At 36.9% G+C, this 28,000-nt stretch overlaps 1 protein-coding gene and 1 long non-coding RNA gene across 2 annotated transcripts in view; one reads left to right on the top strand and one right to left on the bottom strand.

The window, feature by feature from the left end:
* LOC117668479 (uncharacterized) overlaps window positions 1–11,030 on the top strand; it is a 37,023-nt gene extending 25,993 nt beyond the window's left edge. Inside the window, exon 2 of the long non-coding RNA XR_009620146.2 lies at window positions 10,687–11,030. This is a non-coding gene — a long non-coding RNA (uncharacterized LOC117668479). The remainder of the gene's footprint in view (window positions 1–10,686) is intronic.
* ATP6V0D2 (ATPase H+ transporting V0 subunit d2) lies at window positions 5–24,774 on the bottom strand. Its single transcript, XM_034422377.2, has 8 exons — window positions 24,487–24,774; window positions 17,885–18,056; window positions 11,267–11,445; window positions 9,030–9,109; window positions 6,986–7,063; window positions 3,227–3,403; window positions 2,603–2,680; window positions 5–819 (listed from the first exon to the last, which is right to left on the bottom strand). Exons 1-8 carry the CDS (start codon window positions 24,614–24,616, stop codon window positions 658–660), a joined length of 1,056 nt encoding a protein of 351 aa, XP_034278268.1. The 5' UTR covers window positions 24,617–24,774; the 3' UTR covers window positions 5–657.
* Window positions 24,775–28,000: the final 3,226 nt, after the last annotated feature.

Raw genomic sequence — 28,000 nt, 5'->3', positions numbered from 1 at the left:
TCTATTCTATTCTATTCTATTCTATTCCATTCCATTCCATTCCATTCCATTCCATTCCATTCCATTCCATTCTATTCCATTCTACATCAGAAAAGTCAATATGGCAGCCATAATGGTGTAATTAATGGTATACCTTTTTACTGTGTGCATCACATATAGGACACACATTAAAACACCCAGAGTTTCAATTGCACCACTCTGCCATCAGTTTCAATTTCCTGAGCACACCCGCAGAAACCTTTGCTCCAGCTGCTAATTATTCACAAGGATCTTTAGTTTAAAGTACTACCTAAATTGATTCTTATTTATCTTTAAGCCATACGCGTCTTGAAAATCTCTTCAAGTGGAGCTTGCCTTTATATGGAAAATCATCTTTGACAGCCCTTTAAATGGATGATTGCCTTTTGTAAAGTAGGATATTTGAAACATCTTAATCACAAGCTTTTGTATTCACCTTACATTTGTTGTAATATAATAACTGAAAATTGCTTAAATCGTACATGAGTTGTTTCATCTGAACAGAACTAACATGTGGGAACAACGAAATGCTACATTCTAAGGCAATTTCTTCCTAATGGCCAAATATGTAGAGATTGTTTTTTGAGGAATAATTTAGTAAAGGATCCTTAATAAATGACAACAGGCATCACTAACAATTTAGAATATAGGGATATAGTTGTTAATCTTTGTTCTGTGCCTTTGAGAAATGCATTCAGCAATCCATACAATATTTCTGCTTTCTTGTTCCTTCAGTTTAACGTAGGAATAAAAAACTCCAAAATGAAATTGACTGTTAAATGCCAGCACGTTCATTTTCACCTGTACAAAAGGAGAAATATATTTATTTATTTTTTAAAAAAAAGATAACTGGTTACCTTTAAATCATGTCTTTCCCTCTTCAGAATTCAAAAGAGCTTTACAAATGGCAGTAAATCTAAATGGATTTTCCCTTTGCTTTGCTCAATAAAAGCTGGCCTGAGGTTTAACTATATCTGAGCATTTGTGGCAATGCTTCAAATAGCTCACAGGATCATCATTCACAGAAGGGCCAAGGAGGGCAAAGCTGTCAAAAGCAGCATCGTAATATTGTGCTATTTGCTCCAGCCCTTTTCTATATGCATTGTTACATTATACCTGCCCCATAGGGATGTAATTCGTGGCAAGACATTCTGATTCTGCTTTCATCCTTCTGATGAAGAATGTCAAGTTGTATGCCACTTATCACAAAGGTTAAAAATACATTTTTTAAAAAATTAGAAGCAAGGAAGTTTGTGAATCTTAGAGCAAAGTCCACACCAACCTTTGAGTCACATATCAGAAAGATTCACACTGCAAAACAGGATGGGTGCGCCAAAAGATGTTTAAAGGGTGGGTATTACATTAAAGGCTTAATGTATTAAAATTAAAGACATGAAATGTTAATATTATAACTTTGTATTCATTTTATTATATTTATGAAACATGGATTTTCATATGATTACAGTGATTTCAAACCCTTCAAGTCTCAGTCAATTCTCAGAGTTTAAAATAAATCAAGGTCTCTGTGAAGAAAATCAAATGAGCCCAGAGTCACCTTGTAGGGGAGAGATGGGCAGCATGAGATAGATAGATAGATAGATAGATAGATAGATAGATAGATAGACAGACAGACAGACAGACAGACAGACAGACAGACAGTCAGTCAGTCAGTCAGTCAGTCAGTCAGTGGTGGGCTGCTGCCGGTTTAGACTGGTTCGGGCGAACCGGTAGTTCTGACAATCAGCTGGCCCCGCCCACTCACCCCCGCCTTATCCTGTGCTATATTTCCTTCTTTCTGGCTCAGCTGATTCACGTGGCACAGCTGATTTCTGCACCTCCGGTGTTCTATTTACCGGGGCTGCCTTAGAAGGTAAGCAGCTGAGCTTCAAATTGCTGTATTTTGAATGCTGCAGCAAGTGTGTTAGGCACACGCGCATGCTCACAGAACCGGTTGTTAAACCAGTTGCGGCCCACCACTGTAGATAGTTGATGGATGATAGCAATCTGTTCTGTTGGTTACATGGGGACATGCAAAGCCACCTTAAAAAGGTAAATTCCCCTCGCACATGTGCTAGTCGCTCCCAACTCTAGGGGGTGATGCTTATCTCCATTTCAAAGCCAAAGAGCCAGCGCTGTCCGAAGACATCATGCTGGTCATGTGGCTGGCATGACTAAATGCCAAAGGTGCATCGAACACAGTTACCTTCCCACCAAAGGTGGTCCCTATTTTTCTACTTGCATTTTTTACTTGCTTTCGAACTGGTAGGTTGGCAGAAGCTGGGACAAGTAACAGGAGCTCACCCCGTTACACGGCACTAGGGATTTGAATCGCTGAACTGCCAACCTTTCGATCGACAAGCTCAGCATCTTAGCCACTGAGCCACCGTGTCCCTTATAGAGACACCTTATAATGCACCTTTTCCAACCTACTAATCTAGGAAAACTTTTTTGAAGTCCTTTCCTAGGCTTAGGTACATCCACAGTAGATATGTCTGTTGGGAGGCCCACAAAACAAAATGTCTCGGAGTACATTGAAAAGAAAGAGTTTGGGAAGACAGTGTTTGAAAGGTAAATCAAATCTTACCTCAAGCTCAAAAAAGGCATCTTCCAAGGTTTTGTCACCTGTACTACCTCCAACCATTTCAAAGCAAGCCTTGTATTCCTGAAAGCAGAAGCAGCCACTAAATATTCTGTAAAACATTCACAAATTGCTTCCTTTTGTTTATAAGTGATCTTGGTAAATCGATTCTTCAGTGCATATTTCTACTTCACATGTTTTATAAATTGCAAAGCACGTTCCCTCGCTCTCTCTTTCTCCCCTTTCTTTAAATTACCCAGTTGCATCCACTGTTGCGCCGCTCTTCTCCCCTGGATGTCCCCTCCCACTGTCCTCTCCTCATTATTTATAGAATTATATAGTAATACCATTATAACATCAACTGTTTTTATCAGCAGTCATTCTTCCAGAACAATCATATTTTGTATCTCAGAAAAGCAAGAACAGCAAATGGAAATGGAAATAGCAATCTCCATCATTGGCCAGAGAGCTCCATGCATTTCCTTTAAGGAAGCAGGTCAATGTTATCCATTTGCTTTGTTTAGAATCTGGTACACCCAGTATGTAAGATTTTTAAAATTTGCCAACATATACCCTAAAGTGATATAGATAGAATACGTTTTTATCAGGCACAATTCGGAAATTACTTACAGCATAGTAGTCCGCCACACCCTTCACTTGCTCATAATCATCAGTCTTGGCGAGCATATCTAAGCCTTCTGGATACAGTCTGCCACAAGTTGGATACAGCTTCTGCCTGTCCTCTTTACTTAGTTCTGTTCCAAATGAATTAATTGTGATAATAAATGCCCGCCGGTCAGCTTCAAACTGAATAAAGTAAAACATATGACAATTTTACATGTTTTTTAAAAGACTCATTCATAGATACATAACTGTTACGCTTCGTTTTAGTAATCCACTGAAATTCTCTCTGTCTTTTGGCAATGTTGATTTTAAAAAGGGTTTTTTTTTTTCACCTGGTTAAGTTTTCTGCTCTTGGTTAATAATATAAAAGTTAAGTAAACACCTTTTCCATCCCACTGGGAACTCACATTATTTCCTAGTAATGTAACATATTCCAAAGGAAGAATTGAAAGAGCACAAATAAATTAGTTCTGTGCAGAAATATCAAGATTTTTAACCAATGAAATATTTCAAACCTTACTTATTAGAAAGAAATCAGTAGGCTGTGTACTACAGAAGTGAATCACTTTTTTTCTTTTTCTTTTTTTTTTTTTGCAATCTTTAATTCTGGCTGTTTATGTCCAGGACAGGTGTCAATGGAACTATAAGAGAAGGAAGTTCCAGCAGTGGATCATTGATTGATTTCAGTTTTTCTCAGTTTCTCAGTTTTCCAAATCTTTTTGATTTGAACTTTTGATAAAGTTCTTAGTTTTCCATTCAGAAGTTTTTATGAATTCCATTCCTACATGAGTTTGAAACTTCTTTTTAAAAAACATAACAATATGTAGGCATTTTTGCACATTGTTCCAAACAGATGTTATTTGCAATTTTGCCTAATGTTACATTTTTGTATATTTCTTTTTGCAAGCACTTCCCCCTTAATGTAATGCATTTTTTTTTTGTTAATTTTATTAAATATACAATTTAAAAACTTGGTGCGACTTGTCTGGTACATATTTTTCTAACACTTTTTCTTTCATATATATATATATATTTAATTTGATTTATATGCCGCCCTTCTCCGGAGACTCAGAGCGGCTTACAATGTGCTAAGCAATATTACAATATAACATCATGCATATTCCATATATACTTTTTGTACATTCAATCACACTTCAGTTACATACATATTCCCTTTGTATCTATTCAACTCCAATTTATTCCTATCTAATATTTCTTATATTATTTTATTTATTTTTCTCCCCTTTTCTTCACTCTGTTTCTAATTCTCTATCCCTACATTCCTCCTTTTCTCTAGCCATTTATAAAATGTATTCCAGGTTACATAGAATTCCGATTCATCTTTATCTTTGAGCTCCATTGTTAACCTGTCCATTTCTGCACAGGTCAATATTTTGTTGATTATATCTACCTCTTGTGGGTTCTCTCTGCCTTTCCAATTTTGTACGAATATCAACCTTGCTGCCGTTAATATGTGTACCATAAGATATATTTCTTCTTTTTTGTAATTATCCCTTACTATACCCAGAAGGAAGAGTTCTGGCGTCATATCTATCATCTGGTTTAACAGCTCTTCTAGCCACTTTTATATTTTGAGCCAAAAGTCCTTAGCTTTCGGGCACCCCCACCACATATGATAATAAATGCCTAGTGTTGCTTTACATTTCCAACATTTCGGTGAGCAATTTTTACACATCTTGGCCAGTCTTGTGGGTGGGAAATGCCACCTGTAAAACATCTTGTATTGATTTTCTTTATATGCAGTGGCTAGGGTAAGCTTTCTGTTCCTCTCCCATAGTTTTTGCCAGCTATCTAGATCTATGCCATACCCAAAATTCTTACTCCAGGTGAGCATGGTCTCTTTCACTTTCTCGTCTATCATATCGTAATCCAGTAAATATTTATATAATTTCCTAATCATCTTCACATCTGCTCCTTGTAGGATTTCATCCAATTCTTTCGGTTCGGTGCATTCTTGTACATTTATTTCGTTAATACATTTTTCTCCAACTTCTTCTGTCCAATGGATATATATTAATGTGGATTTGTATAGACTATGTTCACAGGATACTAAATTATAGGATCAACAATAGTATGAGCTCTATCATCTATTAGTTAAATCTATGTTTCATGTTCTGGCTCCGTTGGACAGTTGAATAGGATGTATGCAATTCAATTCAGGAAGTGATAAGTGCCTCTTTGAGAAAGTTGGTTATGTTACCACATTGAAAAAGACAGTGTTGGCTTTCTTCTGAAGAGACCTAAAGATTATTCAGAAAGTAATGAGACCCAACTGCAGAGAAACCTAGAAGAAACACATTATCTGGAACTCTCCTGGTTAGATTTAGGTCCCTTTGTAGGATAGAAATTGCACCGATCACTCAAATGGATAAGCTTTCTCAGAATATGGATGGAGCAAGTGTCTGCCATGGTTAGCAGAGGGTGGGGAAAAACTCCTAGTAAAAAAGCAGAATTGGCTTTTATGGCAGTGAACTTTAGTGCATAACTATTGTGAGATAATTGACAGTTATTATTTTATCTATAATGCAGTGGAATAAAAAATATCAACCAAAGTGGGTTTTTAAATTTTTATCAGCCCAAGAGGACAGTTTAAGTAAAATGCAATTAAAAGGATCATGAAAAAACTTAAAGAAGTAACAAATAGCCTAGCCACATTAGTGCTGGAGATATAGCAGATCCATTTTCACATGCGAAGAAGAACATCAAAGAAACCATTGATGACAGCTAAAGTAAATGAATTAAATACAGATTGGGGGATAGAAAGTGAAGGAAGATGCATTTATCTTTTATTAAAATAAAGGTAACATATTTTATCACTTTTCTAGCCTCAAATTTCTTCTCAGGGCTGTGTTTGTGTGTGTTGGGTAAATACAAATTTGGAATATCTGTATTTAATAATTTAATAATAATCTGTTGCCTTATCTAATTTAGTTAAAATACCTAGAAAAATCTAAAGTATTTCAATCCTATTTTTAAGGAAATTTATTTCTGCCATGTGTGCTATTAAAATAATTGAATGTACTAATGCAAAAGTGTACTGGATGCTGTGGCTTAAAAATGGTTCTGGTCACCAAGAAAGAAAGAAAAATGCTGAGACCCTAGAAAGAGTGTAGAGCAGAGCAACAAAGGTGATAAGGAATCTGGAGTTCAAACCATGAAAGAGGACTAGGTATGTATAGAGCCAGTGGCCTAGAGGTGGAGCTCTTGCCTCATAATCAGGAGGTTGTGAGTTCGATCCTAGGTAGAGGCAGATGTAGGGTTTCCTGCTTGGGCAGGGGGTTGAACTCGATGACCTGCAAGGTCCCTTCCAACTCTGTTAATCTGTTAGTCTAATGAAGAGAAGGTTTAGGAGAAATTTGATACAGTCTTCCAAAACTTGAGAGACTGTCACAGAAAAAGACAGTCAACTTATTCTCCAAGCTGTCTGAGGGCATTACAAAAAACTACAGGTGAAAAATCATTAAAGAGAGATTCAACTTAAAACTAAGGAGAAATTTCCTGAGAGTGAGAACAATTAATCAGTGGAGCAGCTTTCCTCTGTGGATGCTTCATCACTAGCGGTTTCAGGAAGAGACTGGGCAGCCATTTGTCTGGAATAGTACAGGCTCTCCTGCCATGGGCAGGGAGTTGGACAAAAAGACCTCCAAGGTTCCTTCCAACCCAATTCTATGTTCTAGGATATAGAATAGATCTCATCTATGGTGATAGATGAGATCTAAAGAAGAAATATTACATTTTTCTTACCTCTAAAATAGGACACATTATATCTGCTGTAGTGCCACCTTCTTTTTTGCAGAATGCATAAAAGGCCTCAAGATAGGACTAAAAAATAGAACACATTTATTTGAAAAACCCTCTTTGAAAGATCACAAATACAATTTAACTTGAGTTGTTAATTCTGATGCGAGTACAGGACAATAGGAAAAATATGAATACATTATATTGTTTACTGCAGGTTAATGTGTTTCTTCCACCATTAAACTTATAACTCATGTAGATTTTTGTAAATCAAGAGGAGAACTGGATGCATCTCTCTGGTTTGCTTTCTATTTGATTTGACTTGATTGCTACTAGCAATCTTGGATACGATTTTGAGAAGCAAGGCATAGGGAGAAGAATAAGTTAGTCTCCTCCACATCCATTTGTCAGATTTGCAAATTTCTGCCTATCCCCTGGAGACTGGAATTAACAATATGAAAACTAGGAATACTGTTGAAGCCAGTGCCTGTGCTGCAAATTTTGAGAGCATATTTATGTGTTAAGGAAATATGTTTGCCTATGGAGATTCTCAATCATCCAGGTCATGGTTGTCCCAAAGGTGTTTTTTTTCCAAAAGGTAACTGGACATTCTTGGTTTTTTTCTTTGAAAATATTTCACTTCTTATCCAAAAAGGATAAGAAGTGAAATATTTCTTTGATGAGAAGTGAAACGCTTCTTGGATGAGAAGCGAAATGTTTTCAAGGAAAAAACCAAGAAAGTCCAGTTGCCTTTTGGAAAAAGCACCTTTGGGTCTAGAGGATATGTTCTTTGCCTGTTCCTCTAGCCAGTGGTGGGCTGCAACCAGTTTAACAACTGGTTCTGTGAGTGCGCGTTTGCGCGCAGCGTTCAAAATACAGCAATTTGAAGCTCAGCTGTTTGCCTTCTCAGGCAGCCCTGGTAAGTAGAACAACAGAGGTGCGGAAATCAGCTGTGCCACACGAATCAGCTGAGCCGGAAAGAAGGAAATATAGGATAGGATAGGGCAGGAGTGGGTGGGCAGGGCCAGCTAATCGTCAGAACTACCGGTTCGCCCAAACCAGTCCGAACCGGGAGCAGCCCACCACTGCCTGTAGCCCACTTGAATTTCATCCCAAACTATATTGCATAAGATCAATATTAAAATAAAAGTTGAATTTGGAAGTCTTGGTTTCTACTTAATAACTAGAAACATTGCTAAATAGATTTCAACATCAGCTGACAGTGCTTCTTGTAACAGCAACCCTAAAGGGGTAGTCCTACCATTAGATACAGAGATGTCAGGGCATGGGAGTAGCAGTCAAATGTTAGAAAACAGAGCGGTATGTAGACAGCTTATTCTCTGATCTTTAAAGCTGTGTCTACTGTAGAGGAATCATTTAGTGTTAAAATAAGTGTTTTTGAACCTTGGCAGCTTTAGGATGTGTGGACTTCAACTGCAGAGTTCCTCAGTCATCCAGCCAGTTGAATCAGCTTGGGTGCAATGATGAAGAGAGAGGAAGAATTACTTTGTTCTCTGTCCTGCACAGCAAAAAGTTCTTGGGATGACTTTTGCAACATCGTGCAAAAATATGTTTACTAAACTCAGAAGGGCTTAGAAGTGAGCAGAGATTAGCCCCCTGAAAGTTATTGATACCTTCTACGTAGTTAGATGTCTTTTAATGAACAATTATTGTTTGTCTATTGGCAACAGAGAGATTTGAAAGTGTCCATTTAAATATAGTCAGAAAAATATGTTATAGAGTAGGCCGAAGACATGCTCATTCTGTCTTCTCCACATGTCCTTGCATCTGAACTTGCCTAAATTCTATATGCTGAATCCTATTCTTGAACTGAATGGCTTTGTGTGCGACAGATAATAACATAAAGTAGAACAGAAGTCACAAAGTACCTTCAGGTTTTTTGCCACTACATACATCTATCTTATTTGTACTTAATCTTTTATCTATATTTACATTATACCAGTGATAAATCTGCCACTTATTTTAATACTCTTAATTTGTATAAATTTCTCTATGCAACAGAATTCAATAGAATTCAAGTGGGGTTTACCTTGTATAGTTTGTTGCGCATGAGTTCAATATTCATTTCATCCAGATCATTTTCAGATATACAATCTTGAAAAAAATCAGCTGTAAAAAATAATATTTAAACTATAGACCAAATTTCAAAAAAGTTCATTTATTACTTTTTAAAAAACATGTTCAAATGCTATGCAGTTTTTCTAATTATGAAAAAATAGGAGAGAAAATAGGAAAAGTGACATGATTATGGAACAATGTTAATGTTAAATTCTCAGAAGAATTGTGTCAGAATTAAAATGGTAAATGATAGCCATAGCTTCCTGGGGTGCCCTTCTGAAAGATTACCTCACTATGGCTGGCTTTTCTTATTGTTGTTGATGACGTTATAAGGAAAGTGATCAGTTTTATAGTGGCTAGGGTGTTGGCAGCACATTGCCAATTCCAGAAACAGGGTCTGAATATAGTTGTCTTTAAGAAACCTAAACTATTCTCAAATGTTAGTTATTATTGTAGAATGGGTTAGGAAAAGTAATAGAAAAGTTCTCAAGTTCTCTGATTGGTATATCAGATTTGAAATCTTGGAGAACTATTGTTGTTAGAGCACCTCAATTGCAACATCCAGATGTATGGCTTTTAATTCTGGGAAAGTTTAGCAATAGGCATGCGAGCTGAGACACTGGGAGAAGCGCCTGATTTCAGAAGGGTACCCTTATTGGAAAAGACTGTAGCGATCTGACTCAGTTGAAGGTAGCTTTGGTTCATATGTCAACCAAACTCACATAGAGACCTATTTAGATTGCAAATATGTACCACCACCCCTTTTGCACAGTAAACCAAATTATCATGATGCAGTTATAGGAAATGCTGAAAGTGTTAAAAACCCTGTGTGACTGGAGAAGAGGAAAGGAAATTCTCAATACTGAGTTTGACTCTACTGTGTAAATAAATCTGCACCCTTTAAATAAAGTTAATTGGGTTCTTATCATCTTAAAATAAGATCAGTAAATCAATTTTCCAAAGTGATTTCTACATATTGGATGTACCAGAAAATGTTCAGTAAGGATTGTTTGCAGATACCCTTCCCTGTTGGAAATACAATCCAAGATATACATATACATATACATATACATATACATATACATATACATATACATATACATATACATATACATATACATATATATATATATATATATATATATAATTTTATTTTATTTTATTTTATTAAATTTTTATACCGTCCTTCTCCTGCTGGACTCAGGGCGGGGCAAAGCCAAGAATAAAAAACATCCCAATACAAAATTTTAAATTTTAAAAGAAACAAATTTTGGCCCAAAATTTAAAACCTCCTGACTAAAATCCATTTACAATTAAAAATATCTAAAGGGGGGGGGGGTTATGCCAGCCCAGCTTGATGAAATAGAAAAGTTTTGAGGGCACGGCGAAAAGCACGGAGATCTGGTATCCTACGTATCTCCGGGGGAGGTCGTTCCAGAGGGTAGGTGCTGCCATAGAGAAGGCCCTCCCCATGGGGGTCGCCATATGAGTATTATTTACTCATATGGTTTGGATTCATTTTATTAATGCTAGATTAATTACTGTCTTATTAACGGGACATATATTTCTCTTGGCTGTCACTCTTAAAATTGGAATTAATCGTTATTAATATTTTTTTCATTTTTCAGATATGGTACTGGTGAAAAGAATCATGATATAACATGGAAAGGAGAAATCTACCTGATTTGCAGCAATGGACTGGTTTAAAATCCCATGTGATTTTTTAAAATCGATTATTTTGACAAAGGGGCAAGAAAGAAGACATTCCTCAATAATGTCATGGAAATTTTGATTGAAAACATTTTTCCAGACTGTTTTTCCTTTTTTCCCTTTACCCCTAATTTTCTTTTCTTTTCTTTTCATTATTATTAATTTTGAGGGTATATTATATTGTTAACACTATTGTACGTATATTTCTTCTGTTAACTGATTTACTATAATAAAAGAAATGCATAAAAAGCAAACATTCATACCAAGGGGTATAGCATGTGATATACTTAGCTAAAGGATGTGTAAAAATTGTTTAATATTTATGCCTTCCCAGCACTACAATGATATGTGAGCAATATTCACTAAGTAAATCAGAGCATAATAAGTTATGTTCATTTTGATGGGCCACATGCTTTTTTAAAGAAAGAAGTTATAGTAGGAAATGTTCTCTTCCGTGGGAACATACTTGGAAATCTATGAAAAGATTGAGTGACGTACCTAATGGTGTGTCCACCAAGATTGCATTGAAGAGCTCTGCAGGGTTTGGAGCAATGCTGACAGCTTCCATTTGCTCAAAATTGCCCAAAGGATGGCACTTAAGAACCAATTCATCTATGGGTCTTTGGCGCAAGGTACCAGTAATGAGTAGAATCACATTATCAATCATGTAGCTATACCTAGTATGACAAGATAACATCAGTCAAAGGTTTTGTTGCATTCTCTGAAAAATGTTTTAAAATCTAAGAATCAGGTTAATGTTAAATCTAATATCTTGGGCTTTGTAGCAGAACGCTAATTTTCCTCTAAGCGGGGATCATATGATAAAATGGAAATAAGAATTTCTTCACAATGCACGCTACATTAAACAAAATGACAATATCATCAAAAAGGAATCTATTTTGCAGAGCGTAGCACATTAAGAGGTGGGGAAAGTCCAACTCTTTTTACATTTCATTATCTGCATGTGGATTTTGTGATCCTCATTCTTCCTCACCTCTCTATCAGCCATTCTGAAACTTACAACCTCCAAATATTTTGGACCACAACTTTTATCAATCCTGCCCATAGCAGCTGAACTGACGGTACTTGGAAAGCAACAGGTCTGGGAAGAGAATGTTACTTTATATTGATAAATAGGAGACACATGCTACTGACTCTTATTAATAAGTCACATAGCAATGCTTTTGAAGACACATCTCTGCCCTTCTCTGGGTGATAAGTCATTTGGGTTAAATATTTATTTTTTCCTCTTAAAATTTAATTAATACATTTTATAGAGATGTATGCAGACTTTCCCATTTTTACATAAGACAAAGTTAGATTGGTGATGTCAGGGACTTAATATTCTAAGAAATGAATTATCAATTGAAATCCATTTATTTAATTGCAGTATTATATACTGCTGACTCCCAAACAGACTCTCAGCAGGTTACAAAAATACACATAAAATCTACTCCCACTAAAGCAGAATACCAAGTCCAAGTTACATTGGCATCCCAGTAAGCAAATATTAAAACACATAGAATATTTTAATTTATGCATCCTACTTTTTATTATATTAACTCAAAGTGATGAACAAATCCAACACAACTTTCTCTTCCTATTTTCCTCATAACAACAACCCTGTGAGTCGGTTGGACTGAGAGAAAATGACTTGCCTAAGATCACCCAGCTGAATTTTATAGCGAAAGTGGGACTAGAACTCACAGCCTCCAACTTTCTGACCTGATATCTTAATATTGGTTTTCCACTTTATCGGCCTTTGGGGTTAGTACCGCCCAAATCTCCAAGATTAGGATATTCTACGGCAGTGGCTCTCAACCTTCCTAATGCTGCGACCCTTTATTACAGTTCCTCATGTTGTGGTGACCCCCAACCATAAAATTATTCCTAAGACCATTGAAAATATGTGTTTTCCGATGGTCTTAGGCGACCCCTGTGAAAGGGTCGTTCGACCCCCAAAGGGGTCCCGACCCACAGCTTGAGAATCACTGTTCTATGGAAATGGAGCATGTACCAAGAAACACCGTGTTGCTTTCTCTTGATTTCTTCCCAGAGGGGCAGAGATGGAGGTGGGGAAGAGGTCTGTCTGAATTACAGCTCAAGGCAAATGCATTGGATGGAACAGTTCTATTTGAACCAGGCAAACCTATAACTACCTATCCATATTCCAAACCATAAAGGGCTTTATACATTAAAAATAATCGTTGAACTGTACTGCATGTTATACCAAAGCTGGCTTCTGGGTTGTCTTCAAAGGCAATTGCTTATAAAACTCTCTTCAGTAATCAATAGGTTATGTTTCTAATTCAGAATGATAAAACACAGCAATTGGTTCAACAACAAAATCATAATTAATAGTTGAGTAAAAAAAGAAACTGTTTCAAACAAAAGAAAGAAATTAATATTACTATGGTGATGTTAAAGGTAAAGATTTCCTCTGTCCAGTCATGTCCAACTCTAGGGAGCAGTGCTCATCTCTGTTTCTTAGCTGAGGGAGCCATCATGACTAAAACTTTTCCGTGGTCATGTGGCCAGCATGACTATAAGCCAAGGCAACCAGAATGCTGTTACCTTCCCACCAAAGTAGTACCTGTTTATCTATTTGCATTTGCATGCTTTTGAACTGCTAGGTGGACAGGACCTGGGGAGCTCACTCCATCGCACAACACTTGGGTCTTGAACCCAGACTTGTCAGCTGTCCAGTGGACAAGCTCAGCATCTTTAACCGCTGAGCCACTATACCCCCTACAATGGTGTTATAAAGAGTTAAAAGGTAAGTATTTGAATGTATGAGTGAGGTTGGCATTAAGGCTCTGGGCTAGAAACAAGCCTGTCAGTTCTAATCCTGCCTTAGGCCAAAAGCCAGCTGTTTGACCTTTGGCCAGTCAATCTCTCTCAGCTCTAGGAAGCAAGCAATAAAAACCACTTGCGAAAATTTTGCCAAGGAAACTATAGGGAGTAATCCAGACAGTTGCTAGAAGTCAACAAAGGAGAAAAAAATGTACATATTTACTGCAAATCAGAAAAAAAATCAATTACTAACAAATAGCTTGTCAGCATGTTTTGAGTCTCCACATTAGTTTCTTAAATTATCCTATCAAGTAATTTCTATTGTTTTTCTTTAAATGAGCATTACATCATTCTCTTTCACACAAAACACATATTTTTGGACAACAGTCATTTATTTCAATGGAACTTAAAAATGCTCCATTTCTATTTAAATTTATTCAACATTCATAGAATTTGTTCACCACACAATAACAACAGCAACAGAAACTATGGGAATCATTTGCTATAAATTTATTTCCTTAAAATAAATATGCAAATGTTATCACACGAAATAACAAGAATATGTTGTTTTTCCATACATATATTAGGCTTGTGACAGATTTTGCTTTGATAGAATCAGAAGGAGGTTAAAACAGGTTCTAGGTCACTCTGCCTCAATAGGCAGTCTCAACAAAGAGACCCCAAAACGTTGGTGGCAATTCAGGAGACAGACTAAGTCATGTTGTTGTCTAAGAGATAATGACAGATGACTCCCAGTCTCCAGTCTAAGTGCATGTTACTCAAAGTCAGTCAGTTATTCTGACATTTGAGGGGAACAAAAAACCTTCTGTGCTGTAAAGATGTAGCAATAATGAACACAGCTAACACATAATTGTTCTTTTATGAAAGTCCAAATTAGCTGCCCAGGGGAAATGTGTTTAGGCTAAAATCAGTCACACTATTTTTCAAGGAAAGGTCTTTAGAAGAAATTGTAGATCCCCCTCTGGATCTGTTACCTAAAATAAATAACTAAGAAAACAATCAGAGGTTTCAGAAGTTTCTTCCCAGATTGCCATATCTCCCAGAATTCTTGTGGGTGAATAGCATCATCCCAAGCATCACTCATAATAAAAATCTGAACTTGGTGGTTGTGTCCAGGCAGATTTCTTGGCAATGTTATGGAAATGTCTTCCCTTTGCCTTCTTCAGCAGGGTGATAGCTTTTATTTACTTTCAGTCTATCCAACAGCCATGGAATTCCTAGATGGTTCTCCATTCAAGTAATTTACCAAGGCTGACTCTACTTAGTTTCCAGAATGCAAGCATCTCAAAGCAACTTTGCCAAGTGAAATATAAACAAGGTTTCTTGGCCTAACATTTGCATCTTTAATTTTTAGATGCAAAATGTTAATTAATATACTTTCATTATCTCCAAGTATTCAGAATGGTTACAACAATAATACAAAACAATGGTAACTAATTGTTCTAAAAATTAATATGTGAATAATAATAACAACAACAACAACAACATCAGGTTGAGAAAGTTTTAGAGAATGAGAAACTCAAGGTCTTGTGGGACTTTAGGATTCAGACTGATAGGCACTTGGTCCACAACACCCCTGACATAACAGTAGTTGAAAAGAAAAAAGTATGGTTCATTGACATTGCAATACCTGGTGATGCACGGATTGAAGATAAACAGCAAGAAAAAATCACAAAGTACCAAGACTTGCAAATTGAAGTTGAGCGACTGTGGAAAAAGAAATCGTGTGTTGTCCCAATTGTAATTGGAGCCCTTGGAGCAATACCCAAAGGGCTACCCCGCTATTTAGAAATTCTAAATTTGCCAGACTTGAACATTTTGACTCTCCAAAAAACCACCTTACTCGGAACAGTTTACATCCTCCGACGATACCTTAACAGTTCCTAGGTTCTTGGTTAGGACTCGAGCTGCTGAGCTATTAACCAGCCTCAAAGGCTGTGAATCTCACTAAAGATTAACTAATAACCACAACAACAACAACAACAATGACATATTAAAACAATTTAACTCAATTTAAAGTGGAACATCAAGTAGTAAACATTAATAATCAAATACCACCATCCCTACTTGGGGCCCAAACATACCGAATACTGTTCTACTTGGTTAGCTAAATGCTATACTTCCTAATTGGGTCATCACCTTGTATTATGTAAAAGTGCCATATCAGGTACCCAGAAAATTACAGGATTGCAGTGATCAAGTATCCCTAGCATGTCTACTTCAATCCATGGTGCCAATGCCTGGCATGAAAGAGGATATTTGTTGGCCTTTAGCTCCTTTTGAGTTCTTGTTACAACTGCCAAGGCAAAGGCTAAGGCAACCATGTGAATGGTTATAGGGCATAGTGTAAGACTTGCTCACAATGCTTCCTGCTTGCTACAGGATGTTTCTCAACCTTAGCAACTTAAGATGGGTGGGCTCCAACTCCCAGAATACTGGCTGACGAATTCTGGGAGTTGAAGTCCCTACTCATCTTAAAATAGCTAAGGTTGAGAAACACTGTTCTAAAGATGAGAACAATAGCACTTCAATGTTATTGTCAGCTTTGGAAGCCATATTAGGCCGGAAGCTTCCATGCTGCCACCTTCTCATGTGTGGGAAAGTAGGAGGGGGGATTTAGTAGAGGGGTTGTCTTTAGACATAATAGCATTCTTCCTGTAGGTCAAAGTCAGGCCAATCCTGCATCTGGAGAAGGAGTGGTCAGAGTGCTGTCTCGAGATGGGATGGATAGTGATTGGAGCATGTGATCGACTGAAGAGTGAGGGGATGGCTTTGGAGGTTTTGATTTACTGAGGGAAAACCCGGACCTCTCAGATTCGGGTTTTCCCAGACGTGCCAGTTTACCTATTCTAGTAAATAGAATTTTGAAAAATGCTTGCTTCAGAGTTTTTACTTGGAGTTGGGGGGCTTTCTGGAATGCTGACAGTTATTGTGACGGCTCGAAGAGGTATTGGGTATTGGATGTCCTTGCATTTGAATTTGCCCACAAACATTGGATAAGAGCTTTGGGAGAACTTTAAATGAAAATGAGACCCAACCACCTTATCATTATTTGCAGAATGCAAATGCAAATAATGATAAATACGGTGATGGTGGCGATGGTAGGACTGCTGTCGATAACAACAGACATCATTCCACTATTCAGGATTGCCTGGGTGCTGCTTAACAATGCCACATTTTTACAATGATCTGCATTCAGCATTCTCTGGACATGGTTCGGGCTCAGTCTACTTCATACTGATTTTTAATCACTTCTGAAAACTAACTCATGCTGGGCAGGGGGGAATCATTCTAGGGCTTCCTGTTTATATGACTTGTCAGCCAGTGGAACATGAAGCCACATGAAATGATAAATTTATTTTTGCTGAAAGTTTTCCAACAGAGACTGGATGGTCATGTCTCAGAGATATTCTAGCAGATCCTGCACAACAGGATGAGTGCTAAGCTTTCTTCTACCTCTGTGATTTCTATGTTATGAAATTGCAACCAGTTTTTTACAAAGAAAGAAAGGTCAACAAGGTTAAAAACTCTCTGCCATTTTTATGACTCATCTTTCCTACTGAGTGAAATATTGCTGCAATAACAGAAAAAAATTTCTAGGGAAAAAAAGTTGCACTTCTGTTTCTGATTTTTAAAGAAGGTTACCCAGCTTAGTATCAAGATATCCCAAAGACTAGTAAATGACGGCAAAGAGATATGGAAGACTATCTAGCAGTTGTGTGGCAGCATAAAAATGCTCTATTGCTAAATGTTTGTTGATAATGTAAGTCTATGTATTAAACTGGCGTATGAGTAAAACTTATATTTCTGGATGGAAACATTCTGTATTTTGCTTGCGCATTCCAACAGTGTGAAGCTACCTAGCCAAGAATACACAGTTTATGAAGCGATTTGGCAAGCATAACATGGGGATTTTCATGACTAATATTTAAATAGCAACAGCCTATTTAAGAATATGTATGCATGAGATAGCTAGGTGTTTTATATATAATATATATATATATATAAATTCTAAGATAATTTTCCTTGGGCTGAGTTTAACTTCCGATGAATAGATGAACTTGTCCGTGTTGGTTTCTGGCAACAGACTGGAGGATTTTGTCATGATCTTTTGCAATGTTTTTTGAGTGTCCTACTCTAATCTACAACACCAAGATTTTCTAGTTGTCTCCCACCATGTATTCACCAGATCTGATCACGTTTTTAACAAAATGTTATTATTTTCAAAATTATAAAGATATAGATTTTAGCTCGTCTTCATAGCTCACTGGCACAATCATTTCAGGAAGTAACTTCACTTACGTAACATAATTTAGAAAAGTTGAAAGTGGTTCAAAGGCATGATTTCTAAAATACTGAAATTCTGTCAGCAGTTTGAACTTTAGTTTGTCATCAATTGTAGAGACGGTAAGAGGACCAGTTTCATTGGCCAAGAAGTTTCCATAATCTGTGGTTTGTAAGTGTAACTTCAGGTCTAAAACAGAATCGAAAAGATAGTAACAATAAATTTATTGTTTTCAAAGAAATTAAGTGACAAATCATACTGATTTCCCATTTCAATGACATGTATACAGTTGCACACAATATTTATTTTATTTTTTAAACACTTCCTAGATCAAAGCATCTCAAACCAATAATCATCATGATACCCTAAAATACTATAATACCTTATTCAATAACAAATATAACAATGGAAAAGAATATCTTCACATTTTATATTGGGAAGGCCTTGGTGAAGAATATATTTTCAACAGACACTTTAAAGATCATTTATTGTAGTAGGCATTTCGGGGTAGGGGAGCATTCCAGAGTGTGAATGTTCCTGTGTTTAGTTTTAATCTCCAATCTGGCTACAAATCATAATTTGTTTACAGATTATAAATCTGGATTTGAAATCATATCTGAAGCAATTTTCCAAATAACAATCGGCGCAAACAATAGTTTCTGTTGAATTCAAAAGATAAAAGTGTAAGTAAGAAATTAGAGAATGCATAACCAAACCAAAATATATAAATAATTTATTAGGCATGTTGTTCTCCTAAGAAGCCAAAATCTGAAAGCAGAATGTGCTCTTGGCCCCAAATCCTGGTTTACAAAGCCTGGATCCTAACTGAAGAAAACTAGATAGAAATGTTATTCTTTGAATAAGACAGCAAAATTTACTTGCTATGGCAATCACAATCTCTCCTCAAAATAGGTCTATCAGATCTAAACTGCCACTAGATTGTAGCAATGATAAAGTCTAACTCAGGTGTCAGCTAATGGCTATCTGGAATTATGCAGCTCACATCTGGTATCTCAGATTAAATGTATTAGGGGCAATCATTCTGGCTGAGTTTAAGGAATTTAATCATAGTTGACATTGAGTTCAATTTCAATTTTGGTTAACTGCAATTTATATACTATCCACTTACTTACCTTAATTCAACTCCCTTTTGGGATAGCAGCCCTTGCATGCCACAAAACGATCTAGTTCAGATTTCTAGATTGCTCCTGGAGGTTGGATTACAGGGATTATATCCTTTAATTGTTCCCAATACTCCAAATTGGAATTATTATATGGGATTGCGTTTGCCATTAAAGTGCTAACCAATATAAATCCAGATATTGGGTACGGAGCCATTGTTTTGTTTTATAAAATTATTGTTGTTGTTGTTGTTATTGTTATTATTATGACAGTATACACAGCAAACGAGATAACCATGCTGGGTTTCATATCACAAATCACTAGTCGAATACTTCCCAAGCGTTTAGGACTGAGTGATGTATTGGCGGATTATGCGAGCAGATCCCAGTAAGGTGGCCTTCTGCAACTGACCAATGGTGATCTTGTCAGCGCCAATTGTTTTTAAGTGCTTGCCTAGGTCTTTAGGCACAGCACCCAGTGTGCCGAGTACCACTGGAACCACCTGCACTGGTTTATGCAAGAGTCTCTGCAGTTCGATTCTCAAGTCCTGATATCTGGTGATTTTTCAAGTTGTTTCTCGTTGATTCTGCTGTCACCAGGTATGGCAATGTCGACAATCCACACTTTTTTCTTCTCCACAATTGTGATATCCGGGGTATTGTGTTCCAAAACTTTATCAGACTGTATTCGAAAGTCCCACAGTAGTTTTGTTGTTGTTGTTGTTGTTGTTGTTGTTGTTGTTGTTGTTGTTGTTTACTTTATTCATTAAACATGAATTCAGTCAACTGAACATTCAAAAATGCATCACAAATACCATTGACTGGTGCTAATGGTTGATACAGGTTGCTGCCAGCATCCTAGGTATCAACCAAGTACCTTCTTAAGATGTACAATGTTCCAAGTAGCACAGTTTTTTGCAATTCTGCTGGTGTTATTGCAGGAAGCTGCAATTTCTTGATGTATTTTATAAAATTCTTGGACATGGTACCAAGTGCCCCAATGACAATGGGTATCACTGTTACATGTTTCATCCATAATTGCATAGTTTCGATGGCCATGTCGCAATATTTTATGATTTTTCCAGTTCTTTATCTTCGACTCTGGCATCTCCTGGTACCACGATATCAATAAATAGTATGTTTTGGTTTTTGACAACTGTGATATCTGGCATGTTTTTATTTATTTTATTTTATTTGTTTAAATTTCTATACCGCCCTTCTCCAAATAGGACTCAGGGCGGTGCACAGCCTAAGTAAAAACAAAGCATACAAAATTTAAAAAACAGTATTAAAATAATTAAATATTCTGGCCGTAAATTAAAACAACCCAATTTAAAATCAATTTAAAATTTAGCTCAAGCCAGCCCAGCTAGTTGAAATAAATAGGTTTTCAGGGCCCGACGAAAAATCCGGAGGTTGTGTTGTGTTCCAAAAGATGATCCATCTGTATTTGAAAGTCCCACAAGATCTTCACCTTCTCATTTTTGATAATTTTTTCCACTTTATATTCCCATGACTTTTTGGATACAGGTAAATCGTATTTTTTACATAATGACCAGTGGATTAATTTAGCAACTCGGTCATTTCTAGCTTTTTAATCACTTTGTGCAATTTTGCTGCATTCACATATTAAATGTGAAACATTTTTGACTTTGTTGTTGCAAAATTGGCAGTTTGGATTGTCAGTGGATTTTTGTATCTTCACTTTCATGGCATTAGTTTGTAGTGCTTGTTCTTTTTATTCTTTTTATTGTTGTTGTTGTTGTTGTTGTTGTTATTATTATTATTATACTTTCACTACTCATTTATTCCCTAAGCAGTAAAAAAATTATAGCAGCTTTTATAGGAACATTTCAAAAAGAAAACTATGAACATCTTGATTTTTTTTCTTTAAAAAAAAATTGCAGCTGTATAGATCAAAACCAACCAGGTAGGGAAATCTAGTTCAAAGAAATGCATCAATCCAAGCTGTAGATGTAACAAGACCAGAGCAAAGTACTGCAAAGCTGCTGTCATGTTGAGTCACGCAACCTATTGTATCATGGCAGCACACCATAGTTTTTTGGGTTTTTTTTAATTTGATTTATATGCCGCCCTTCTCCGGAGACTCAGGGCGTCTTACAGTGCATTAAGCAATAGCCTTCATACTTTTGTATATTTATACAAAGTCAGCTTATTGCCCCCACAAACTGGGTCCTCATTTAACCTACCTTAGAAAGGATGGAAGGCTGAGTCAACCTTGAGCCTGGTAAGATTCGAACCTGCAGAAATTGCAGGCAGCTGTGTTAATAACAGGGTACATTAAACCACTGTACTACCAAGACTCCTTTTATAAGTTTATAAGTGAAGATTTCTTGCAGAGCACACTATGAATGCGAGCTTAATTAATATGTTTCAAAATGTTTAGGTTTCAGGAACGCAGTAGGCAATAATAATCTTACATGCCTTCTTTTATTTCTATCAATTCCTACTGTGTTTCCCCGAAAATAAGACCCTGTCTTATATTTTTTTGAACCCTGAAATAAGCGCTTGGCCTTATTTTTGGGAGGGTCTTATTATTTTGGGGCGCATGGAGGAAACCAGAGGAAATGGTGGGGACCGGCTGCACATGTGTTTAAATATTTTCAGGGAGGGCTTATTATCAGGGCATGTCTTATTTTAGGGGAAACAGGGTACATAATTTCTGGAAACTAACTTCTTCAATTCCAGAAGCAGTAATTTCCTCTTTCCATTACAATGAGGTTGAAAGCTCCAGTTCCGTAGTATCATTCTCATAAAGATGGTTGTTTGGGTGGGTGAGTTTTTCTAAGAAAAACCAAAACTTTTCATTTCAAAGTTCATTTTAATAGGGAGGAAGAGAGAGAGAATAATTGTCTGCTAAATAAATCAGAAAAATGAACCAGAATGAATCAGAAGAAAGGTGGTGTTGGAAATGTGTGAAGAGATTGGGCTACTAGATTGGTGCTGTAAATATCCAGACAGCTGTGAATGACAGTGACACATTTTCTGTATGTCTTTATTGATATCTAGCATCATGCAGTCTTTCAAGGTTAAATCTAGCAGTTGCTTTATGTCAACTAGGCTAAAGCCTGCCAATATAAACTAATCAGGATTGTATGCTAAACAAAGGGCTGCAGAATTAAAAACAGTGATCTGTTGGTAAAAACATTGTGAAGATTATAGCCTTACCTGCAGTAAAAGGGTGAGATGTGAAATAATCAGAGGCATTGGTCCTGCATATTTGCTCCCTAAGTTATTTATTTTATTTCTTTTCTTTTTTAAAATGACCTTTTTCAAGGTTGACTCAGCCTTCCATCCTTTCTAAGGTAGGTAAATTGAGGACCCAGTTTGTGGGGGCAATAAGCTGACTTTGTATAAAATATATAAAAGTATGAAGGCTATTGCTTAATGCATTGTAAGCCGCCCTGAGTCTCCAGAGAAGGGCGGCATATAAATCAAATTTAAAAAAAAATAAAAAATAGAAATGATACATAGATGAAACTCTAAATGCATGATTTACCTGAAGTTAATCACCTCTCAGACTGCCCTGAAGAATTCAGAAAGATCAGGATCCAAAAATAACCTATAATGACCTCAAAACATGAGCCCGTTGTTGTATTCAAGTGACTCTAATTGTGTTGGAAATTTAAAATACCACAAATATAACATGCATAATGCATCTCTAGTAATTTTTAGTCATGCACATGATCGCATGAAATAAATTAGTAGGAATTCGTGCATTTGTGCCTTCTTGTTTTAAGTTGTTACATTTGTATTAATTATTCTGGAATTACTTTAGGTTCATCTATGGGTTATACAGAACTTCTATTCTAGTTTCCTTTGGAAGTATTGAATGCAGCCCACTAATAGTTCAATATAGTCATATATTAGATATATGTACATATTTATTGCAGCTTCTCTTATAAATCTAACCCTAACTCTATAAATCTGTTGCAGCTTCAAGACATCCTAAAGTGTAGCCAAAAATGTTAACAGAGAAATGTTTTTGCTTGTGAATTAAAAAAAAAAAAGTCTTAACATTCTACTTTTGCTTCAGGTAATGTCTTAATGTAACTAATGGACCTGGCTATTAGTATGATTAAATATTAGACTATAGAAGTACATATCCTCATTATTATTAGAACTGCATAACAGCAGCACAATTCTAGTAGAAGTAATAATAATAATAATAATAATAATAATAATAATAATAATAATAATAATAATAGGTGTGCATAAGAGCACCAGCGTGCCTACTGTCCCTGTCCTAATGTTCCCTTTAATTGTATTCATTTTATGTATTCAGTTCATGCTTATACTTATATATATTATCTAATATGTACTTGACAAATTAAAATAAATAAATAAATAAAATAAGTAAATAATGTAACCCAAAAAGTTTACCAACCTTTTTCTCAAGGTGATGTCTGCCTACATCCTTGCTGAGACCTAAAGATCTCTTTGAAAGATAATCCCAGGTTTTAATTTTGCTAATTTCAGTGATATATCCAACATTCTTTTATCAAAGTTTAATCTAATGCCAAGATAAGGATGTTTTCCTCTCTTTAACAGAGATAATATAATTTTGCATGACATGGGGTCAGGTTATTTACAGAACCATCTTCGTCCCATTACATCAGCCCAGGATCCCACCCAATCAGGCAGGAAAGTTATGTCACAGATCCCATAAATTAAAGAACTCCAACTGGTGGGGGTCCAGGAAGAGGGCCTCCTCTGCCATTGCCCCCACGCTATGGAATATTCTCTCCCCAGAGATGAGGCAGGCCCTCACTCTCCTGGCCTTCCGAAAAGGAAGAGACATGGCTCCTTTGTGGGAAGCCCAAAGAAGCATGCTGCTTTCAGGCTGGTTAGTCCCCTAAAAGCCCTCCTTTGCCTTTTAGCTAATTTTAATCTCTTGCCTACTTTTAAACTTTTATATATACTGTTACATATTTTAACATTTTATTGTACAGAGCCCAGCATCCCTCTCTGAGAAAGGTGGGCATTACAAAAATTAGATGATAGATAGATAGATAGATAGATAGATAGATAGATAGATAGATGATAGATAGATAGATAGATAGATAGATAGATAGATAGATAGATAGATAGATAGATAGATGATGGATGACGGATGACGGATGACGGATGGATGGATGGATGGATAGATAGATAGATAGATAGATCTACTACTCTCAGAATGGCTGCCAGCAAGAAGGCAATGTAGATAGATGATAGAGATAGATAGATAGATGATAGATAGATAGATAGATAGATAGATAGATAGATAGATAGATAGATGATAGATAGATAGATAGATAGATAGATAGATAGATAGATAGATAGATAGATGTACTACGCACAGAATGGCTGTGGGTGAGAAGGCAATGTAGATAGATAGATAGATAGATAGATAGATAGATAGATAGATAGATAGATAGATAATAGACAGATTTTCCCAAAGCCACAACACTGAACTTCAACATAACCTGACTCACCTTCCAGGGTTTCGCACTGGACTAAGTTAACATAATCAGAAGCTCTCAAGATTCCAGCTTTAAAGCCTCGGACCAGTCCTTCTAGATAACCATGATTCACATTGAAATAAAATTCTGAGTAGCCTGGCATAATGGAAATCTCCCCGTGTGTAGAAAGTCCTGAGTTTTGTGTTTCTCTTCAGTAGATGATCACCAGAAGGAGTTAGAACTGGTTGGGTTCAAAGTGAATTCTTTCTTCCTGCTTCATTGTTTCCAATACAAACTAGCTGTGGTTTTCAGTGCTTACACAACATAAATTTACCAGACAGAACTCTAATTTTTTCCTAGAAGAACTGGACACTTCCCTGTATAAGGAAAAACCATGTAAGGCAAACAAAAAGTAGAAACAAAGCAAGGAAGTTGTACATTTTTCAAATGTACAGTTTGGATTTATCTGACAAGAGTTCTAAAAATGGGGTGCAATGTAGTGTTTAAAAATATAACTAAATCTGTATACTACTTCTCCTACTTAAACTCTTTGTGTCTGTAACCTTTAATTGGTGAAATGGTATATCATAGGGGAAAACCTTGTCAACAAAGGTACGTCAAATGGGCTAAATTATAATATGTCAGGAGCAGGGGTGGGTTCTAAAATTTTTACTAACGGTTCTGTGAGGGTGGCTTATTTTGTGGGTGTGGTTTGATGGTCATGTGACAATTCTTTAGGATTTAGCAGAGGTACTGGTCTACCAAGCTTTTAACTGCTTGCAGAGCTATACCAGTCTACCCATTTGTTTTAGGAGGCACCGGTCTACCCATTTGTTCTTGGAGCATTCCGGTCTACCCATTTGTTTTAGGAGGCACCGGTCTACCCATTTGTTCTTGGAGGCACCAGCAAATAAATTGGGGGCAGGACCAAATAAAAGGTAAGAATAACACAGGGGGGGACGGGCCAGCTCCTGAACAAAGAGAACCGGTTCAGTGACATCACATCATCACCGCTACCAGCTCGGCCAAACTGGGCCGAACTGGGAGGGACCCACCACTGATCAGGAGGGAAGGAAGAGAAAGAACAAGGAGGAAGGAGGAAGCGCCATATACCAGTGGTGGGTTTCAACCGGTGTTACCACCATTTCGCATCAGTGGTGGGTTGCTCCCAGTTCAGTCTGGTTCTATAGAACCAGTAGTAAAACTGGCAGGAGGCTCCGCCCGCCCGCCATGACATCATCATGAGTGATCTGCACATGCACAGAAGCATGCGCACCGGAGCGAAGCAAGAGTGTGTGCATGGTCCTGTTGCGAACTGGTAGTAAAGGTAAGTAGAACACCCCTGGTTTGCATCATGCACGTGCTTTGCTCCCCCTGCGCACCTTCACCCATCTGTACATCACCTCTTGTGCATCCCATGCCCCCTCCCCAAAACATGCTGCCTCTTTGTACACCATCCATGTCCTGCAGAGCATTTTTCACAAACTCCCAGCATTCTTATGACCTCCTCAAACCAGATTGCATGTCTTACACCAGTGGTGGGTTGCCCCTGGTTTGGACCAGTTCGTAAGAACCAGTAGTAAAACTGGCCGGAGGCTCCGCCCACCGCCCCGGATGTTGTCATAGGTGATCTGCACATGTGCAGAAGCACGATCCCATTGAGAACTGGTAATAAAGGTAAGTAGAACCTACTCCTGTCTTACACCCACCCACTTACAACTGTGTTTCAAAAAATTAACATATAGCAGAACCTTCACAAACATTCTCTGATTTCATAAATTTAACAATTAATGTAATGTATACTCATAAGCAGATTTCAGATTTTTAGTTAAATTTTATTTATTTATCTATTTATTTATTTATTTATTTATTTATTTATTTATTTATTTATTTATTTGATTTATATGCCGCCCTTCTCCGGAGACTCAGGGCGGCTTACAATGCGTTAAGCAATAGCCTTTATACTTTTATATATTTATACAAAGTCAGCTTATTGCCCCCACAAACTGGGTCCTCAATTTACCTACCTTATAAAGGATGGAAGGCTGAGTCAACCTTGAGCCTGGTGAGATTTGAACTTACAGTAATTGCAGACAGCTGCTGTTAATCACAATGCTATCAGTCTGCTGAGCCACCAGGCCCTATTTTATTTAAAATATTTTATTTTTTGTTTGTAACACTGACAATTGAATTACATTCAAAATGGTCCAAAATAGGCGAGGGAAATCAGTCTCGATGACATTAACATCTGTTTTACAGAATGTATTAACTCTCATTTTTTGGATGTTCTTCTTACACTGTTTCCCCCCCCCCCCAAAAAAATACCACTTACTTACCTAATTATTCCAGTATATATACATATCTCACAAAACATATATATATATATATTCTAATTTGATTGTCACTGTAATCCTCTGATAATGTTTTTTCTCATGTTAAATCACTACTGTAAAATAAACTGAATTTTACTTTCTGCATATGACCAGTAGGGGTCTCCCCAACACTGTGACAAAAACCCACAAAACACTTCAGGTGGAAGTAATGAGGAAGAATTTTAAAATCTGAGTTGTTTCTAGTCAAGAAGCAACTTGCTTTGATTTTCGATACATTTCTGTGTTTCCTTATAATGTTTTGCTCCCCCCCCCCATCACACTGTTTTCTGTCTGGGGAAAATGGTGTTGGCAAAGAGCAGGTGACAAAATGATCTCTGAGTAATCGGTACTTCCCACACAAATATATGTGGTTTGAATCAGGAGAAGCAAATGGAAAAGCATGTGCCCACAGGACCTACTTATTCGTCTTAACTGAAAAAATGCTTATGCTAATTTCTTCTTGAAAGAAAGCAGATTATGAATTCTTCTAAGGAATCAATGAATCCAATGAAGGGGACACGGTGGCTCAGTGGCTAAGACGTTGAGCTTGTCGATCGAAAGGTCGGCAGTTCAGCTGTTCGAATCCCTAGTGCCGCATAATGGAGGGAGCTCCTGTTACTTCTCCCAGCTTGTGCCAACCTAGCAGTTCAAAAGCACATAAAAAATGCAAGTAGAAAAATAGGGACCACCTTTGGTGTGAAGGTAACAGCATTCCGTGCGCCTTTGGCGTTTAGTCATGCTGGCCACATGACCACGGAAACGTCTTCGGACAGCTCTGGCTCTTCAGCTTTGAAACGGAGATGAACACTGCCCCCCAGAGTTGGGAGTGACTAGCACATATGTGCAAGGGGAACCTTTACCTTTACCTTAAGGAATCAATAAAATAAATTGCTTTGTTGTTATTGAACAAGGTTACATGCATTCTGGATAAAAATTTGGTGGGTTATGCAAAATGTTCTGAAGAAAAAACTCCAATTTTCTCCTCAATTGTTTTTATTGGGTATAGTTACGGATTTTTCAAGGGGTGAAACAAAATTGATATTGTATATGGTGACAGCAGCTAGGTTACTGATTGGTCAATATTGGAAAAGGGATGTTATGCCTACTATTGAAGAATGGACTTTGAAGGTGGCCAGTTTTGCAGAAATGGCAAAGATATCAGCATACTTAAAAGA

The sequence above is a fragment of the Pantherophis guttatus genome, chromosome 3 (assembly GCF_059756535.1).
Source record: "Pantherophis guttatus breed Tessera chromosome 3, ASM5975653v1, whole genome shotgun sequence".
NCBI lineage: Eukaryota > Metazoa > Chordata > Lepidosauria > Squamata > Colubridae > Pantherophis > Pantherophis guttatus.
The sequence above is the reverse complement of the archived record's forward strand: the minus strand, read 5'-3'. Positions and strand labels throughout refer to the sequence as shown.